The following is a 20,283-nucleotide window of genomic DNA, read 5'->3' as shown; positions in this document are numbered from 1 at the left end:
TTTCAATACATTTCATTGGGATAATAAGATAAGATTAAAAATATGTGTGAAAAAAGGACATCAAACTATATAACTATCTAAAATAGCCATTCCGTTCAGATGGTAAGCTGCAGTCTTGTCAAGTAAATCATTTGTGTTTCTAGGATTATTAAATTGGAAGACATGCTCAGCATTGTTATATTTTTTTCTTTCACTTGCTGCCAACTGGACTTTTTAAGAAATTACTCCTGCAATAAACCTCCAAGCACACCTCATCCAAACAGATGAACTCTGACGTTGGCGGATTCTTCCAAAATGACAGTGTCTGTGCTAAATTTTAAACACTTGAACACAGCTAGCATATAGATTAAGAATTAAAGAAATAAAGTAACTGTATGTAAACCTCCTTATAGGATAATGCAGAAAACTGACAGTTCTGTCAAATTAATACATCACAACAATAATTTACAATAGCTAATCAAACTGTTTTTACAAGAGTCTGCATTTTATAGCCTTTTATATTTTATAGCCTTCATTAATTCTCAGGCCTATGATCTGTTGACACTTAAACACTTAATTTGTGCCAAATAACCAAATTATAACTGTATAAAGCATCTATAACAGAATGTGGTAACCAGATTTTAAAAGTATTGACTCTTCAAATATAACTTTGACTCAGAATTTATTAAACACATTAAACTTAGCGAGTGGTTAGTTAACATTTTCAATGGATTAATTAATTTAGGACAGAGGATGAGAGTACTTTGTACGATGCCATTAACAGTAAGAAGTACTCACAGCTTGTGTCTTAAAGCAATTCATTAGAAATGTTAATTACCACTTGCTAGAATTTAAAAAAATGGGTTTACAGTTCTAACCATTATCTCACAGCTGTTTATCCCTGGTAAGGGCTATAGCCAACCTGAAATCAAGTGTAGGGCAGAACCACAGCCTACACAGGACACCAGCTCACTGCAGGGCACACTCACAGCCAAAAGCACATGTGGACAATTTAGACACTTAGCAGAGTTATCAATATGGTCAAACTTATTAAAAAAATGTATTATGCTCAATAAATTAATGTCTCTGTTGGATGTTAACGGTACCAATACTCAGCAACAGAGTATCAAATTACAGGTGTACATTTATTAATGCAATATGAAACAAATATAAAAATATCAAATAAAAACGTGAACTGAACAAAATAAAAACTATTAACAAAAATGAAATATAGATTTTGCTTGGAATTGTATTAGGGTCCCATGTTTTATAATGCAAGCTAATGTGTATAAAGTTATTTAGGGTTTTGTGATGGCTTGTCACAATCATGTCTGATACTTCTGCAGTAACTTTTAAATCCTAAACTGTCTTTAATTTAAAAAAAATGGATCGTCAAGTCTCCTTATTACAGAATGTAAACCCAAATATTTAAATGACTAACTACAAACACAATGCAGAAAATACTACTGTATATTGCCAATTAGGAAGCTGTGTTTTTGAATTCACATCAGATACTTATGTGTACAGTATACATGCATTTGTACTTTTTGAAATGTGGTAAACATATAACATCATAAAAGAGGTTCTGCTCTTCAACCTCTTAAAGGCATCTATTTGCAGAACAAAAAATATCTAATTGGATATGTGTGTGGCTACTTGCACAAAGGAAATGATATACTCTTTCAGCACATCGACAATAAACAACAGTGCAATAGAAAGCATTCATTCTGCCTATAAGAGAAGTCATATAACTATATTCTAAAAGAATATGGCAAATGTTTGGATGACAAGTGGTTCCTGAAAAGATATAATGCCATTCTGACTTGAATAGGATGATCAAAACATGACATTTTATATAACTGTACAAATGTGCACATTTCACTGGTAGGACATCATTTTAGATGAGCTGTGTTTCTCTTGGTGACAAAATGAACTGTCATCTAATGACAGTCTCTGCTACATCAAGTCAGCACCGTGGAATAGAGGTATGTCATACTGCATTTGTAACAAAATTAAGTTTCTTGCACATATTTTTCCAGTAATTGTCTTTAAAAAGTCATTGGCTTCTTATGATTTGTCCTGGTTCAAAATGGTTCTCATTTTAAAATACTTATATAATAATAATACCAACTTTTCAACAATAAAAACTAATGTGGTGATCACAGCTTCATGAAATGATTCCATTATTTTAAAAGGAATGGTGGATCACGTGCAATGATATCACATGATACAATACTGTACAGTTTATAGCTTTTAACCACCAAACATATGTGGCTAGCCAAAATCATGGAAACTACAATGAAAAATATTACCTTGAGCAAGGTAACCAATTTTCCTTTTCTCTAACTAGACTGGAGCTGGTTATATTCACACCAGACGCTCAATCCTAAAACATTAAACATCTATGTCATTTTGATTCTGTGATGGGGACTTACCATAGACAGGGAGTTGGACAGCAGGGCTCCATCTTGGCTCAGCATGTTGGACACAGTGATGGCTGGAAGGTCCATGTTCTGGGGATGGAATGGAAGCAGTCCGTTTTGGGAAACTGAGGTGCAAAGAGAAGGATACCCTCCAGATTCTGGCTCATGTGGCATGTGGACGAGCGTGTGATCGGGCAGTGTAGGAGGTGTGATGGGAGGAATGTTGAAGTCTTCATCACCAAGGCTGGGCACAGGGTATGTCTAATCAGAGAAACAGAACAAAAAGATAGGAAAACAGAATTCAGCAACTGCAGCCTCACTGTTTAATAACACTAATTTTTTCATAGTTGTGATCTATATCTTTATAGATTCATAGATATCATATATATAACTGATTAATAAACAAATCAAATATGAAAGAAAAACTTTCTTGAACCTTTACAAATAGTATCTTTGCTGTTTTTTTATTATTGGCACATTATTGGCACATATGTTCAGAACTGCGCAATAGTCAATAAAGAACATTTCCTCACAAAATACCACTTCATGATGCCCAATTGACACGCTGTTCATTAAACATTAACTTTGAAAGTTCTGTTGTGATCCAAACCCTGCAGATGTATATGATACAAAATTAATTAGTTTTTTTTTTTCCCACCGCCTACATAACAGTTTTTGCTCATACAAGAAGCAAGCCATTCTGTAACACAGCCAGTTAAAGCAATTAACGAAAGAATTAAATCCAAAATCCAAGCCCAACTGTTTCCTTAAAAGGTCACAATCATGTTTTTAATGAAGCTCAGATTTATTCCCTTTGTAACAGCCAACTCATCTTATTATTAATTTGTATCTATGGTTGTGTTTTGTCACAGATGTCTGATTTAGTTTGGGACAGCATACTTTGCATCCAGCATAAGTTCTTTACATTGAGTCAGAAAAAAGAATATCTCACTGACAAACTGTCTTAAAAGGCCTAACACACTTACTGTTTACTATGTATTAAATTGGTTGACAATACTATCTTATATTTTTACTTCTGTATTCTTTACACCCATGACCTTCAGTCACTAAATAGAAATCCAGGGCTGCAACTGAAGCTTGAACACTCTTTAGAATGAGATTGTTCAGAAAAGTAATGGTTCACTAAAAGATAATACTTTTCTGAGATTAGGCTGAGTGGCATTGATTACTGCTATTGAAAGTGTTAAGACCATGAAAATCTGTTCAAGCACTTCCCAGCAGTGAGCAATACTTCACAGCACCTGCTCTAAAACAGCAAAAGGTTGCAGTAATGGACAATAAAAAAGTGATTTTTCTGAGAAAATGTGCATCAGCACTGTATTAATACTGCTTTGGGGTTTTATTTAACCTCAGACATACCCAACCATACCTCCTTTTAAAAGCCACAGTGTAATTTACTAAGCAATTTGAAGGAACGTCATCATGTTCCAAAATGTTAAAATGTTTCCACACAAACGATGATTTTTGCCATGCATGCTTGATTTTGTAGAAGCTGACAAAGGTGAGAAAGGGCTCAGCCACAAATAAGATATGTTGAACTCAATAAAAGTTTGAGGCATTTAAACGTTTAAATATTAGACGTTTGTCAAAGTCATTAAGAAATAGTGCGGTGTGTAAGTGCATCTGCTCTAATAAAACAGGCAGGGATGATGTACACATTTTAAAATAAATGTAAAAGAAAATTAATAGAATTTAAACTCTGAAGAAAATGTTTAAAGCAAGTGGCTTTGTTAACAAACCTCACATAATAGCATAGCAGAGTCACAAGGTTCAAAATGAAACTATTGCCAGCACACCTGCTTGATGGCTATAATCCAAAGTTTATTTCATGCGAATTAAATACATGGTCTAACATTAACCCCAAGGTTTTGCAAACCACTCATTCTGCTCCTTTTTCAAACAACAGTCCTCACGGCAGGCTGCCCCTGTAATCTTGTCTTCCCGAAAGACTTTTGAAACTGCAAGGTGTAGCGTGTATAAAATAAAGCCTTTCTTATGTGTTCTGAGAATCAGCCACCTGAGTGTAAAAGCTGAAGCTGGTAACAAAGCTTTTGTAGATCACACTGGGGGAAAGTAAAAACAAAATAAAGGCATCCATTTGCACATTGTTAAATTATGAATAGTAACTTTAGGCTCAGGTGTTATCACAGCACAGAATGTATTGAAAATGAATCTTCACAGGGTACTTGGCATGAAATGTGTTTTGTTTGTGCATGTGTGAGTAAATAGGGGCATTTATAGAGTGCTTATTTTTCATTACACTTAAAGACATGATTTCCTCAAATGCCAAAGGAGGTAGATACTGAACCTATTACCTTACAACCATAAACACCCCTTAGTTCACACTAGTTATCATACTCTGTGTAGGTTATATTTGAAAGGAATGAATCTGAATAATTGAAAAAAAAAACATACTGGGGAATTCAGAACGACCACTCGCTTGCTGTTAGCTGTTGCAGGGCTGCTACCAAAAATTCAGTCCAAACCCCCGGTATTTATACCATCTTGACCCAAAAATTGTGTGTACAGTTCCAGCACTTATTATACTTGAAATCTTTCACTATTTCGTACCCCAACTATTCACACAATACATCATGCCACACAGGAAACCTCAGAACCAGCCCATAAGAGCAAAAGCCTCATCTCATAACCTACATCCAAAAGTTACAGTGGGGTTTAAGACTATCTACATAAGCCTGATATGATATAAAATAAAACGAATCACTAACAGAGATAATCAGAATGTGTTTGCCCCAATAATAACCCTAGTATGATACACTGGGGATGGGTAACCTCCTGACACAATATAGTTATTTCAAGCATAATGCAAACCTCCTGTTTAAATTAATCCAAATGGAGAAAATTGGGCAGGATCACTTCAACACTCTCTGCAAAGCAGGTTCCTGTCTTCTCCTGCGACTTCTTTCAATTTGCCCAAGGAGTCTTGCTGAGATGTTATTGTCTTTTAGATATTACAAGGATAATGGAACTGTAGAAACAACGGATGTCACAAATATGAAAGGGACACTTGACTTTGCTGCCAATTATGAAAAATGGCCCTGAAGACTAGAACCTAGAAATATGGTAGGGGAACTAAAACTGAAAACACAGAGAATGGTATAACAAACATGTCTTTTTTGTTTGTGGTGCTCAAACATATAATTTCAATATTGCAAACCCACAAATAACAAATAATAAAAATAACTAAAAATGCCTTTTCATTTCCTACAAAATACGTGTATGCAGTTGCCAAATAAAAATGTAATAACATGCTAATTTAAACAGGTGCCATTCGAAACATATATGCAACATATGTTAAAACGCAGCTTCACTACATATGGCTGTATACGTGTGTCTGTTTCCTGACATTTCTCCTATAAAAAGATGCCTGCTACTGCACCACTCCCCAGGCAGTGTCACAACACTTTCTTGGTTACCATTATTGTTTCCACTACTGTATCTATGCTGTACTACAGTATTTGCGACAGAAATATTGATTACCAAATGAACTCAAATATGATTTTTAAATTCATGAGCCCTGAGTAAAACCAGACGAGCTCAGTTTGGTGCTGCTACCAAAGAAGTCTTCAGACTATACACCACACAGTAATTATTACAGATCTATTTGTTGAACTTAGTTTTACTTAATTTTGCAAGAAATGATAGCAATTATCATCCTTGGAATCCCTGACTAGTTATTGGCCTTCCATTCACAGTACCACTGTCTCTCTGGTGTATTCTCCTGAGACATTCACCTGTCAACTTCTAGTTCTAAACTTGGATAAGGTTTGTGTGTTTGTCTATACACAAACTGTTTATTTCCTCTCCTTCTTAGATATATGGTTCATTTTCAAGTGTACTAAATTTAAGGCAAACATGCACCTGTTGTTTTTTTTTAATTTATTTCAAAGTAACCACTCCCTGAAATGAGTTGTGATATGAATATGACCTAATAAAACAAATTGGAGGCACTATGCTACAGAAGATATATATATATTTTTCTCATTCAGGTCAATAGGCATACTGTGAGCTTTGAAAAAGAATACAGTAGGTGCAAGCCATACATCATCCATTAAAAACAAAGTAATCAATTCTAATATTATTAAACTAATGTGAGCAGGACATTTTTAAAACATGTTTTAGCTATTTAAAAACACTCTAATGATATGCACATCTCATTTCAATGCACTTAGCTGCAGCTAATTCAGTACACTAACACAAATTATATTGCTTGTTTCTTTGGTCTGTAACCCATCGTGCTTCATTAGTTTCTAAATATAACATTGAAGGCCAAATTAAAATATAATTTACTCAGAAGAAATAATAATTTGGCTTTAGTTCCCCTAATAATGATAAAAAGTAGCAGAATTGACATATGTCCATTTTTAACTTTCCACATTACACAAGGTTCAAGACAGTAAAAAGGAGAAAAGGTTAATTAAATGTTTACTTTTACTTTAGGACTAGAATCTTTTTTTTCCTACTAACCTTTAAAGTACCAGCACATAGTGCACAAAGTAATAAAAGTAATTAAAGCAAAGACAATATTCTAAAACCAATCTCAGATCTTGAAAATCCCATTAACTTCACTGGTAATGTTTAACACAGTGAGTTAAGGTAAGGAAAGGTGACCTAGAGCGGTGTGACTCATAAGCATTTATCACCCGAAAGAGACAATTTTGTCACCTGCAGTGAAATTTATGTGATAAGATTTCATTGTTTAACAGGCTGCAAAATTCATTGCTCTATTTGTCTTCTTTGAAGTACAATAAAGAGCTGTGATTTCCGGTGGCTAAATTCTAAACTGTAGTTTTTAGCTCAAGTCATATTGCTCATTTGGATTATTATTATTACCTGGTTTGCCAAGTAACTTCAAGAGCCCATTTTCATACCCTGATTTTTAAAACCTTTTTCAGTGATCCAGAAATCAAGAGAACCCTAACACTCAAGTAACATGAATGCTCATTTAACATTTTTATCCCAGAAGAACAAAGACCGCCTTTGTAGCCCAAGTTAAATCAAACCATCCACGTTTAAATCAACAAACCTAGATGATAGTGTTTTTTATCCTTGACAGAATTTTCTTCCCTATCATTTCTCTTCACAGGGAAAGTCCTTTAGTCTGTAGTGGGCAGGTGGATCCACAGTTTTGGTTTGATCCAGGCCTACCGTAAATCCCACTTTAAAAAAAAAAGAGCTCTGAAATACTGCTCTTCTCGGGTTACAATTTCTGTTGATGAAATCCTCAAGTAAAGATAAAATGGGGTATGGGCAGTGCAATTAACATTAGCAGTGATGGACAGGAACAACATTTAATCACATAAAAAGCATCTAATTAGATATATGCTTATTTACTAATCCATTCGTCATCAGAAAAGCCACGTCGTCCTGGTAAGAGCTGTGGAAGCCAACAGCCAGGTGACACCGAACACTCTCAGGGCTACAGTCTAGTCAGGGCAGTAGTCCATCGCAGGGTACACACACTCAAACAAACAGAGACAAATTTAAATGAACCTAGCTGGAAATTCTTTGAAACCTGGGAGGCAAGTGGCCAACCCGGTAAAAACAATATGCAAAGAAACAAAAGCTCCAGTTCGTCAAAAGAACGCTTTTCTCATACCCTACAGGTATGAGACAGCAGCACTAACTACAACTCCATCTATGATGTCCAAGCTTTATTAATTTAATAGTTCATTTTGCCTAACAGGACATGACTGTCCAATATGACTGTCCCTTGAACAGAAAAATAATCAATGTACATGTTGTAACCTATTCTTTTACAAATCTGTTTCACACTCAAGGCAAACATTTCCTTTTATGTATTGCTCTTATTTACTCTTCTTTATTAACATCTTTCATTTAGGTGTTTATAGAGCTTTGAAAAATAAAAAGCCCAGCACATTATGGGTAAAGTGAACAATAAAAATTGATAAAAATGTATTAAGACACCTGACCACAAACAGCTTCCAATTATCTCAGAAACAACAGCTGCTGTTTCTCACCTAGGACTTGACTTTACCTACGTGCATATGCATATATACATATATTTTTTTAACAGGGCAGATGTACTTTTCCATTTGTTTTTGTTGCGGCAATTGTACATGGTGATTACGCTGTCTTTATGAACATAGACTTTTAAGATTTGACAAATCTATTTTCATTTTGGCTGCTCATATTTTTCTGCTGTTCATTTTCCAACTCTAATGTGCAGTTACTCTAGCCTTTAATATCTTGCTGCTCTGTGTATGGTTTTGTGGAAGATTTATTTCAAAGAAAACCAATTAAAAGGAAAATAAATGTAAACAACAGTAACCTGCACACTAAAATGAAGCAGCTTTTTAATTTTGAGTAATGAAGATGTCAGGCTAAATGCTAGAGTAGTTTAACTTAATTAGGTGGCCTATTTTTCCAGGCAGCTTTTCATTTCCCATTGCAGCTCAGCTTGTATGGAAGGCAACAAGAGCAATTTTGTCTGTAATGAATACCTCAGGGACTCTACACAGTAATCATTTGAATGTTACATTCTAATCTGGTTTCTGTAACTAGTTTGGACTTGTTGAGCTGCCAGCCTTTGTTAAGAGTAACTAGATAAATCAAATTCTGTGGGCTATGACATGTATTTGGTCAAAGATCATTAGGGTCAAACTGAATTTATGAAATCTCTCCCTTGGTGCTGTGATAAGGGACATCAGTTTTTGTCTTCAAAGTTTAAGAGTATGCAATTTCATGTCACAATCGCCAACTCTTCACGTGTTTATGAGACTAATTCAAGCCAATTGCAGCAAGAATGTGAGTCATGCCAGCAAATGTAGTGAAATTTACATAATTAAAGACCAATAGGTGGCATCTTAAACAGCAGGTGTATCCTTGATAGATGAAAAAAAACAACAACATTTGCTGTCTTCACTTTCATCTGTCCTGGAATACAGAACCCTGCCCAGATCAAGAAATACTCTAACATTATGTCATAGTTTTGCCTATAAGAAAACAAAAATAATAAAACAAAACCATGCCATTATGCTCTTCTATAGGCATTAGTTAATAAAAGTTCAACACATACAGTTATGTATCCCTGCTTTCAAAGTGCAGCATAAAAAAATGGAGATAAATTGAAAATATTTGATATAACGGGCTGGGTTGACATTTGCAGTCAATTGATCGGCAAATGCTCTCTTGTTTTGCCTTGCACTTTAAATTAATGCACTGATGCCATGATCCTGGTGTATGTGCTGATGATATCTTTCCCTCAGTGTTCCACGCTGACTTCACATCAGATACTGTTGCTCTTGAAACTTCACCAAGTGAAGTGTCTTTGTCACTAAAGCCCCTGCCAAACATTGCCCAACAGTCACTCCTTTTTTTCTAGTCACTGAGGTACCCTCCTGCAGCCTCGAAATATATCCAGCACTTGCTTTCAATATACTCGATATCCCACATTTGTTCAGATGTTTCCATTTTTTTACCTTTGAAAATTCTAAGGTCATTGTCTAATTATTTTCTAAGCCTTAGATTCTCTGCTAAAGTAATTATATTGTGCTTGAGTGTTTTCCCGACTATAAAAATACTACAAAGAAATATTAAAACAAATCTTTTGAGAAAAATACTCTAAATGCTCACAGAATACTCTGAATACAGAACTTTATATATTTATATAATAAATAGTGCTATTAATATTTTTTGGTTTCTATCCTCAGTATTCAAAATAATCTATTTGTACATATTATTTCCAAAAAAGCAACAGTCTCAGGAGTATAGACAGAGCTGGCCAGCATTTGCTGATATGCGACACTTACAAGGTCCCAGGGTACTGAGAAAACAACAGTTACACCAGGGGGAAGTCCCTACTGACTGTGAAGTTACAGATTCCTCACTAAAGCTCTAAACAAACCCACAAGGCAATATATATTTTTTTTGTAATGTAATATGAAACTATCCATTTTATACTAATGTCAGCAAATGCATAGATTAATTAAAAGTACAATTAAGATCTAAGTTAGAAGAAAAAAAAAACGTGATTTTTTTTTCATTTCAATGGAAGGAATTGCCATTCTAAAACACACATTGCATTGAACAATCCACATGAAAAAGTTTTGCATATTTAGTCTCCGTTTGTGTTTCGTTTGCCTTTTTTTTTTAGAACGGAACCGGCATATTTATGTTCATGTTAATGTGGAGTACCTCAGTTTATATGTTAGAAAAAGCTACATACCGTGGTTATGTCTTGAATCCATTTCAACATTCTGAGAATATATCCAAAAACAGTCATATCTTGCTGCCAGATTTATGGTTCACATGCCATCATTTAATTTTAATAAAGGCAGCTTTCACTAATGGCCAAGTCTGGCAGGGTAAGGAAGTGAGGTGGGGAGGGATCAGAAGGGTGAAGTGGTAAAATATTCAACATTTAACAAACGACTTGTTTTACTCCACTTAGTAACAACGCCTGCAGTGAATTTTGCTCAATATTAAATGAAACATTTATGTTTCAATTTCTTGCCTTATCGAAGTATAGTATATTACTGAATGAGGCCATAAGATTATTGTGTAGACTAAGCATGCATCCACAACTGCTCACAATGCAAGATTTATATTGTAAAGGACACCGGACTATAGGATTTCAGAAACATATTCACAACTAATCCTATAAATTACAAGTATAGAATTATGGTATGTGCTTACAGCACTATTACAACAACAGCAGGCTGTCGTATGTTACTAGTTAGCAATTTCTATAAACCCTAAAGCATTAACTGATATGAAAAGTGAACATAAAGGATCAACTGCCGCAGGGCCAGTTTTCTTTGAGACCAAGAAATATCCTGATCCAAATTAAAGTCAAAATGATTAACTATACCAATTGCAGAGTTTTTATTCTTGAAAATTGAATGTAATTACATAATCCCAAAATGTAAAAAAAAAGATAGATGCAATTTAAAAAGAAAGTAAATTCAACATATATAATATCCTATTGTCTAAATAGCTTCTTACACTACTGTGACACTAATTACAGGGACACTTATTGCTCTTTAACACTAGTTTTGTAAATAATAGTGCCTCCTTTCATATACCTCGGATTAGCGACGTTTTTAAACTTTTAAACGGATCAGTATTGTTTAAAAAACAGCTGTTCACGGGCTCCTGTGATTTCTTCCACTTCAAGCGCTGCCTACAACAATATTTAAAGGTGCCCTTCTTGCAATTCTTAAAACCGTTACCTTCTGAGCCACTTGACAAGTGAGCATCATCAGTACCCAACCGTTCTAACAGATGCATAAGAAGTCACACCTAAAAACATCAACTCTAATTCAAGTCACACATGGTCTGTCCTTCACTATATGCATGGAGAAACAAGTCTTCTATTATGCCTTTGATACAAGCTGTATTATCATGCAGGGGCATTTGCATTGATTTCTACCTGGATTCCTAGCTTGCTCACTGAACCATTTAGGCACATGCCCCCTACAGGGAGAACACCTGTTTGCCCCTGATTTAGGTTTTTTTTCTCAAAGCAAGATGATCCTGAATGACTTCACATTCAACCTACTCTTTACTGCTTCGTGCCAAATCACCTACATTCCCCTGGGTTGTGAAACAACAGTGGAAATCAAAGAGAGAAAAAGATGTTTTTCATCCCGTGTGATTACACATGCATGCCTCAATTGCTTTTGCTAGAAATGTTGTGTCGTTTTAATCAAAAAGTCCCGAGGATACAAACAACAATAACTGTAATCTCAGGGAGAAAAAGAAAGCAAGTTGGAAACAGGTGTTGCAAATGTCATTTCTCTCTGCCCTGCAATAATTAAACCCAAGAGGCAGCATGTTTAATGTTTCAATGCTGTCTGTAAAAGGCCTAGGATTTAGATTGCTTTATTGCTAATATAATGCTTAAACAAATACAGAAAAACTCCCACAGATCAACACTGAAGTTAATTTTCCATATAACACAGGCATTTACCAAAGCAACTAAGGCATTAGAGAAATCATTCAAGAAGATTACAACTAACACAACCATGATATTCTCTCCTGTATAAAGCTGAACAAGTTTTCTCCAGCACATTTACACAGATTCTGATATTTTGCATTAGCAGATTTCAGAATATATAATTATCCCCACATTTTTAAGAAAAGCTTAACATTTGTATTCAAAAGCAGGCCTTTGCCTTAATGAATTCCATGATAAAAGTAATATTTTGTTTTTGACAACCGATTAGTGAAAGAGGTCAAGGTGATGTCGGGTGATGCATTAAACAAAACTAAAGGTTACAGCAAATGAAGGCATATCATGCCATGACAGCTACAGTATATTTTACAATGGCAATGAAATTAATTTTCTCTTAGCTACCTGCTCCCTGGTGATTTTCAAAGGAGGATATTTACTCTTTTAAGGTGGAATTTCGACGATTTGATCTGACTAATTGTTTTATGTGAAATGGACAATCAGGCAAAGTATGATAGTGTTTTAATTGTGAATTCATTTACCGGCCACAAATGTATGCCATGTTAAATTTGGGAAACATTTCAGGGCTATTCAACTTTATCTTGCCAATTTAATCATCTTGAATGGCATCTGACAACTTGAAGGAATTCACAATAGTTCATGAAGAAAATTGAAAATGCTGATTTGAACTAGATAGGGATGCTCAGTGTCTTGCAAGCACAGCTGTTTTTCAAACTGATGAAAATGGAGATCTCTTCCTGACTCAGCTCACTCTGGTCATTGGATAATGTCACCAGTTATGTTGTAATAGCTGCATACAGGGTAGGAGGACTGTTTAACCACACTATGAAAGTAATAATAGGAATTAACTAACACATCCAAATGATGCAAGTTTAAGAGAAGTGCAGCTGCAAGCTATTCTGAAAGCTCAATATACTGAAACTTCTGGAAATGTTCTACAATATCTTGTTTTAATTAACAGCTGTAGTTAACTGGGTTACACATTCTTTTATCTTGAGTAAGAATGCAAGATTTTTGGAAAGAGAAAACTTCAATAGAATCTGTCTTCGATGGCTGCATGATTTAAATAACTTACAAAATCAGATTTTAGATCCATACGTACTTTTATAGTTTTTCTCAACTAGTACAGCACAGTTGCTGATAGTGTCAGTACTTTTACAAAACGATGGACACTGTAGCCATTAGTTTAATAAGCCATTTAATCATTAAAAAAAGAAACTTTCAGGAACACTTTTTATTCTAATGGTAGGCAACTTATGTCCATTCTTTACTGCTAAAACTGATTTTTGATCTGTCTGGATACGTAATTCAAACAAATCTTTGGATACGCCATCCATTAGAATATTTGCTTTGGAGTTCACATCAATTTGTCAAAAAGTTAAGAAAATGTACTTTTGTTTTTTCAGCATAATATTTTGCATTGAGGGAACTGTGTCAAATTATGGTCAAACAAAAGGCAAAAGTGGATTATTCCTGAAACCTACCATCTGTTTTGCTATGGCGGTAAGGCGTGTCACTGTCTCATTTTTCCGATTCATTCACAGGGTTTACGGGCACGTTGATTCCATTACCATGACGGAAGGCAATACCATCAAAACGCTCCCTTTTCCACATTTGCATGCAAGGTGATTCATAAAAATAATTCTGACAATAAATGGCTGATAATTTCCATTTCTATTCTGACGATTTTCCTTCCTTTTTTACACAAAGTGCTGTGGGAGTCTGCAACAAACCCCGGTGATTTTATCGAAGCAGAAACTCTCTCTTCTTTAAAGAAGCATCGAGTTGAGATCCTCAGACCCATCAGTTACTAGCAATAGACAAGCCAGATGAGCTGAATGTTCTCCTCTTGTTTGCAGTATTCATTATGTTCTTGACACCTGAAGAAGGCTCCACGGCCGAAACGTTGTGTTTTCTTTCTCCTTTTTTTTCAGCATGGAACAAACCTATTACTTGTTCCTTTGCAGCCTACGCATGCTGACGCAGCTACCCACCTTCATTATGTTCTTGCATTGTCACTGAAACCTTCAATAGTTGGAGAAAATTCTCACAGCTCTTCACAAAAACTTGCATTAATTTGCAATTTCAAAACTACACCAACTCAGTAAATTGCCACAATACTGTCCCTGAAAAGCATTTGTGCTTCTGTATTATGAAATGGTCACAATCAATTTAGGCAACTCAATTAGTGTTAAGTGCCGCACCATATTTTTCATTGTTATCGCACAAGTTCGTTTTTTTCCTTGAATATTCCATAAACAAAACGTAAACATAGCTATATCTTCCTGCAAGTCCCTACAGTGAACAATGACTCTGGAGCTTTCATATCAATAACTGCTTCACTCACATTTGTCAAATCATGTGAAGAAGGCCAGATGTGACCTTGTCAGCATACATTGTTTTTTCCCCCTGAAGTAAAGAAGTAGTCACAGTCTTCTAAAGAGCCAATATGAACAAAGCATATATATAACCAAAAAAACAACTTGAATTCCTAGTGCGGAATAGGATCACAATGCCAAGAACAATTTTTATAGGAGACTACCAATAATTAAAGAGCTAAGAAAAAATTATCGGAGGTTAATAATATTCAACAGTTTATAACAAATTTTGTATACAAATAATGCAAAAAAGTAATTTTGTGTAAATATTGATATATTGTGAAAGATTTGGGCAGTAATGTGTGTTAACTGTGAACCACGACATTCACACTGTACAGGTTTTGGAATCTGGGCTTTTTTCTCTGAAACTAACAAATTAAATTACTAGTAAATTACTTTAGAAGAACAGCACATGTGGCTTAGAATTATGCATTCTCTTTACGAACATGTTAAATGCATTAGTAAGTCTGTTTTTCAGGAGACAGTTTCTCTGTTTCCATTAACATATCTTGACAAGGTCACAAATTGAGAAATGAATACTAATACATTGTTTTATTTTGAAATGATATTATGGAATTAAATCTAGATTATTGGAACAGGAAAACTAACAATGCAGATGCGTGTTCTGTAAAACAGGAGTACAGCAGGGAGTGTTCAGTTGATGGAATAAATATTGTTTCCCCCCTTGGGCATTTCAGCAGTGAAATAATGTAATTAGAAGTACTGTAGGTTCCCTATTGATTAATGTACTGGGAAGAGTGATAACCAAAAAAACCAACACAAATTACAAACAGGGGTTTTAAAAGGATAAAAAAACATTTTTTAGCTCTATAATAAACACGATGAGTTGGACTGAGAGCAACAGTCCCAAAAGGCCACCTAACTAGAGCTTACACATGGTTGTTTGGGATTCATTTTTAAAGTTTTTAAAACTATCACTGTGCAACACCACAAATAACTGCACTGCATCGGAGCTAACTAAGCCACCCCCATAAAAAAAAACTGGGTAGGAGTCACTTGCGTGAAAATTGAATAGACTATAGTTTGCAAATGATTCAGCTGCTTTCAATACCAGCAAATAGCCCTACTTTAACATCCATTGTTAACAGTAGCTCTTATATGGGGGCCCTTTATTCTGTATAAAGGCTGCAGCTGCTTTGCAGCTGCAATCACTGATTCAATTTGCATCTCCACTGTATCAAATAAATGCAATTAGACCTCACACTTTAAGACCCTAAGGGGTCTAAATGAGCTTACGTTAGCTGAACCTGACACTAAATTTGCCTATACACTCTTAAGATAAAAATCTGAATATAAAGACAAAAGGCAACAAACCTGCAGTGAGATCTACAGTATAGACAGATCTATTATTTTTCGCCATGAGCTCAATAAACAATCACATAAAGAAATAAATTATGTATCTGTATAATGCAAAAGTCATGAAAGTTTTACATTTTTTTTTAATTAAGACGTTATTTACCCAGGATAGTCGAGGATAATCCACCTGAGATGGCACATCTCTTTTCCCTTGGGGTCCTGTCTGTTTCAAGTTTTGTTGCATCTGGGAGGGGCTGTCAGGCACACGGAACTGAAGTGAAATGTAAGGTGAATGGATCAACTAAGAATTATGAAAAAGAGGATAGCGCATTTCCCAACATATCCTATGACATTCAATAACTGAGGATATACACAGAAAAAATCTAGAAACAAAATAAAAGGCTTATGCATGATACAGCCCAACAGAAAGCATGTTCTGTGTCCATTTGGCATTAGGAATGTACAGTACTTAGTTTTATAACACACAGCAAAGAAGATAATGAACAGACTAACTTTCTGCCCGTTCTCTTTCTAAAGTATAATAAGACTCACAGCATTTCTTGTTTTGCTTTTAAGGGACTGAAATAATCTATTACTTAATCAGCAGATATACTGAGTACAATTAATACAGTTTTCATTTGACTCATTGGGTACGGCCTATCTCCACAAGTCCTTAAACGACCTGTTATCTCTCCTCACGATGTCTTTCTCAGCAATGCTTTCAGTGTAGAACATGGTTTTTTAGTCCCTGGAATTTCTCTCTATTTTAACTCATCCTTTTTAGACAATTACATTTTTACCATACCTCTTCTGACCCAGGTTGTTTTAACAATTGTTTTCCTGCTAACAGTACTTTAATTACACCTGCACGGAAACAGCAAAAGCATTAAAAAACTGCTTGATCTGCATGATGACAGTTGCAGTTGTAAATTAATATCTACTTTTTAAATATTAAAAATGAACCACTAAAGGATTGTCTCAGTTATTGATAACTTGTAGGTGTGCACACAGTTAAGAGTATTTGCCATTTTCTGGGCTCATACACATTCTCAACCATTCTACAAAATCCTATTTTTTCCGACAGTATACATCATAAAATATATGTAGGATACAGTAGTGTATAGTACATGGAAATAATATAATATCTAAAATGAAATATAATAATATAGAGCTTGTAATGATAGAGAATACAAGTGAAATTAAAGCTAGTGCTTTGGTAATTCTTTATATGGACAAATCCTACTATTTTTTTTTCACATAAATTAACATTTGTTTTTCATTAAGCCCAAGCTGTAAAATAATATTTAAGCATGTAATGTGTGTAAAGCCTTTGCACTGGAAGAACACTTAAAGAAAAAAAATAAAAGAAAACCAGACTAAACTGTTTATGTTGAACCATATTAAATGTCTCTGGTATGCACCATACAGTTAAATTGCAATGAAAACCATGGGATTTAGTTTCCACAACGCAAAACTTAGAGCAGTCTATTTTTTAACTGCACATTCTTAAAGCAAACTCTTTTATTTTTATTTTATGTCTTGGTTTATGCAATTACAGTTTTGTGAGGTGGTGGGGCCCTCTTTATCTAATTGGATTATGGAACTATAAAAACAAAGATGCTGCCATTTGATATATTGTAAGTTATTTTTGGTATTCAAACATCACATTACAGCCTTAAAAGAGCTTTCTTCTGTGAGGACTTTGGCAGTTTTCTTTTTTGTTACTTTTTCTTTTGCCTTAACTGATAAGTGTACGTTTTAAAACTTATAATATTCTAATGGTCCCTCACAATAGACACGATTGGGAAGTAAAGAACAATAGAGTTGGAAATACTGCATTCACACCATAAACACTGAAGAAAAATACCGTGAGGATGCTACTTACACATCCTCACCCATTTTTCTGATGCAGTATGAGTTCAGTTCCATGCTCAAGGGTACAATAGTTGTGCCCCCTCCTAGGATTTAAAGCCACAACCTTCCAGTCACAAATCTAGAGCCCTAACCACTAGCCCACACTACAGCCAAACCTTTTCTCATTTCATGGTGGTGGCAGATATGTGGTTGCCTCCGTAAAACCCAACTAAAATCAACCAACAGGAAGATGTTTATCTAGTTTTGTCTTATCTTTAGAAAGCTGGCAAGAGTCTCTGTAGCCTCCAGCCCATCAGGGGGCAAAAAGAAAACAGTAAATCTGGCATTAACCCAAATGAATATGGGGGGAGAACATGCATACTGCACAAAACGAAAACAATTTTGGCGTTAAAATTATTCACGCATGCAATAATAGAAACTACCAGCTGTGGCATGTCAGACACAAATTGTACAGCTGTCCATAAGTCTGTCCTGCCCGAATGCAAGACAGAGAAGTTTTTTATTACTGAAGAATGGACCACAAGGGAAAAACACATTACAACATATTGCTGGCACTTAAAAATGCATCTCATTTTTAAGTGCCAGCAATACATACATAATCATTAATTATGTAATCTTTAATAAATGATCTATGTTTGCACAAACTAAATTTTAAAGAAAATATATTTTGGACCTACTATTTTCTTTGGAACATGCAAATCAGTACACAAGATCTCCCTTCAAGAGTTACTAAATGTTACTGATACATATCTAATTACAGTAAATGTATTCTTAAAAAGTAATGCAAGGTTTTTAATGCTTGCTTTAAAAAGCCTTAACAGAGAACAACGGAGTGCACAAATGTGACTGTTGTTATACTTTTAAACGCATCTACGTTTTAAAAATTTTTAAGAGCTTGTTAGGGGCCTTACTTCGAATAATTTAATACTGCCTGTACTGATATCCACCTCTGTACAGGAATCAATAGAGTGAATTGGGCTCAACTCAGTCTCATTGGCCTGTACAGGGTAGTAAATTGGGCAGATCTTCTCACATAAAAGAGATCTGTTGTGACATCTAGGATGTACTGCTTTCTTTATATCTTGGGTCACCTGAGGGAAACGCGTGCGCAGCTTTTACTTCTACAGACCTCCAGTGATATTTGCATAAATGGAGAAGTTGGACAGTTATCAGGTTACGTGACCACATTGTAATAAGAACCATTATGGTGATGCACCTGCTAAAAGTGACTGCTTCTCCTAAAGGTAAGAAAAACTGTTGGGAAGGATCAGATTGGCCTAGCATCTGCCATTCCCCTCAAGTACAAAAACAAGCTGCAGCATCTTTCAGCAACCCGCCAACCACTGTGCTTTATCAGCTCCATCTCATTAACTTGAAACTGGGCTTAAATGCTTTGTTTATAAATTATAATTACTCCTGATTATGGCAGCTACTGATAGCACCACTAATTTGCAATGCATCCCTTTAAATTTGTTTAATTACAACTTGAAACAAGGCAGAGAAGATTAATTAACCCACCTGGCTTGCTGGCATGAAGTCCTGGCTCGGCTCTGTCATGCTCATGTACATGTTTTCCCCGTCAAACTGCAAACAAAATAACAACATTCAGAAAGTATTCACCCCCTGAAAACAGACAATCAAAGAGAGGGAAGGAGAGAGAAAGAGAAAGATGAGGGAAGGAAGTGTTGGATAAAATAGCCAAACAAACATTGCTGCTTTTTCCAAGAGGCTTTGTTGAGGGGCATTGTCTTTGCTTTTGTGGAAATCGTCTTTGATGTGCCTGTTCCCATCCTTATTGACCCTGGATGTCAGTGATTTGGGGTAATTAGTGCACTAGTAATTACAGCAGACAGGGAAGAAATGAATGGTTTCCTTTCATCTGCAATCTGTTATGAAACAAAATGGCTCACTCTGTGTAGCATGCATACATATTGTTATTAGTCCTAATGAATCACTAAATGAATTGCCCTGCTTGGGACAAAAGAAAGGGAATGGGGCAAGGCAGGAAGATCCGAAATGCTTTCCTTAGAGCCACTTCAGCTCCTCATGTGTCAGAAGCCAGGGAGCCTCAATTAAACTTAACATTCTACATCCTAATGAAGGCACTTTCTGTGGATTTTCTGTGACAAACATTTACAGCAGCACAACACCTCATTATAAAAACACGGATTAATTACATGGAAAAGAATGAGGCATTTCAGAACCCTCTCATTCACTGCAATTGCCATTGATTGCACAATGTTGTGTAGCCGTGAAAAGGTACTGTAATCAAAGTTTACATTATTTTTTTCTGCGAATTTAATCATTTCTAATGAATGACCGTTGGAACTAA

At 35.3% G+C, this 20,283-nt stretch overlaps 1 protein-coding gene across 6 annotated transcripts in view; it reads right to left on the bottom strand.

The window, feature by feature from the left end:
* The window catches only part of tox (thymocyte selection-associated high mobility group box), a 115,768-nt gene that overhangs the window by 37,420 nt on the left and 58,065 nt on the right, over positions 1–20,283 (bottom strand). For 4 of the 6 annotated variants that reach the window (XM_088918798.1, XM_088918794.1, XM_088918793.1 and 1 more), the window contains exons 2-4: positions 19,470–19,535; positions 16,240–16,347; positions 2,415–2,663 (exon numbers count right to left, since the gene is read on the bottom strand). In XM_088918798.1, the coding sequence (XP_088774924.1) occupies positions 2,415–2,663; positions 16,240–16,347; positions 19,470–19,535 (423 nt within the window). The remainder of the gene's footprint in view (positions 1–2,414; positions 2,664–16,239; positions 16,348–19,469; positions 19,536–20,283) is intronic. The other 2 variants (XM_088918795.1, XM_088918799.1) reach the window with 1 other exon arrangement.

Source organism: Atractosteus spatula, chromosome 6, assembly GCF_055471065.1.
Source record: "Atractosteus spatula isolate fAtrSpa1 chromosome 6, fAtrSpa1.hap1, whole genome shotgun sequence".
In the NCBI taxonomy this organism is placed as follows: Eukaryota; Metazoa; Chordata; class Actinopteri; order Semionotiformes; family Lepisosteidae; genus Atractosteus; species Atractosteus spatula.
Note: the sequence above shows the minus strand (reverse complement) of the source record. Positions and strands in the feature narration are given on the sequence as shown.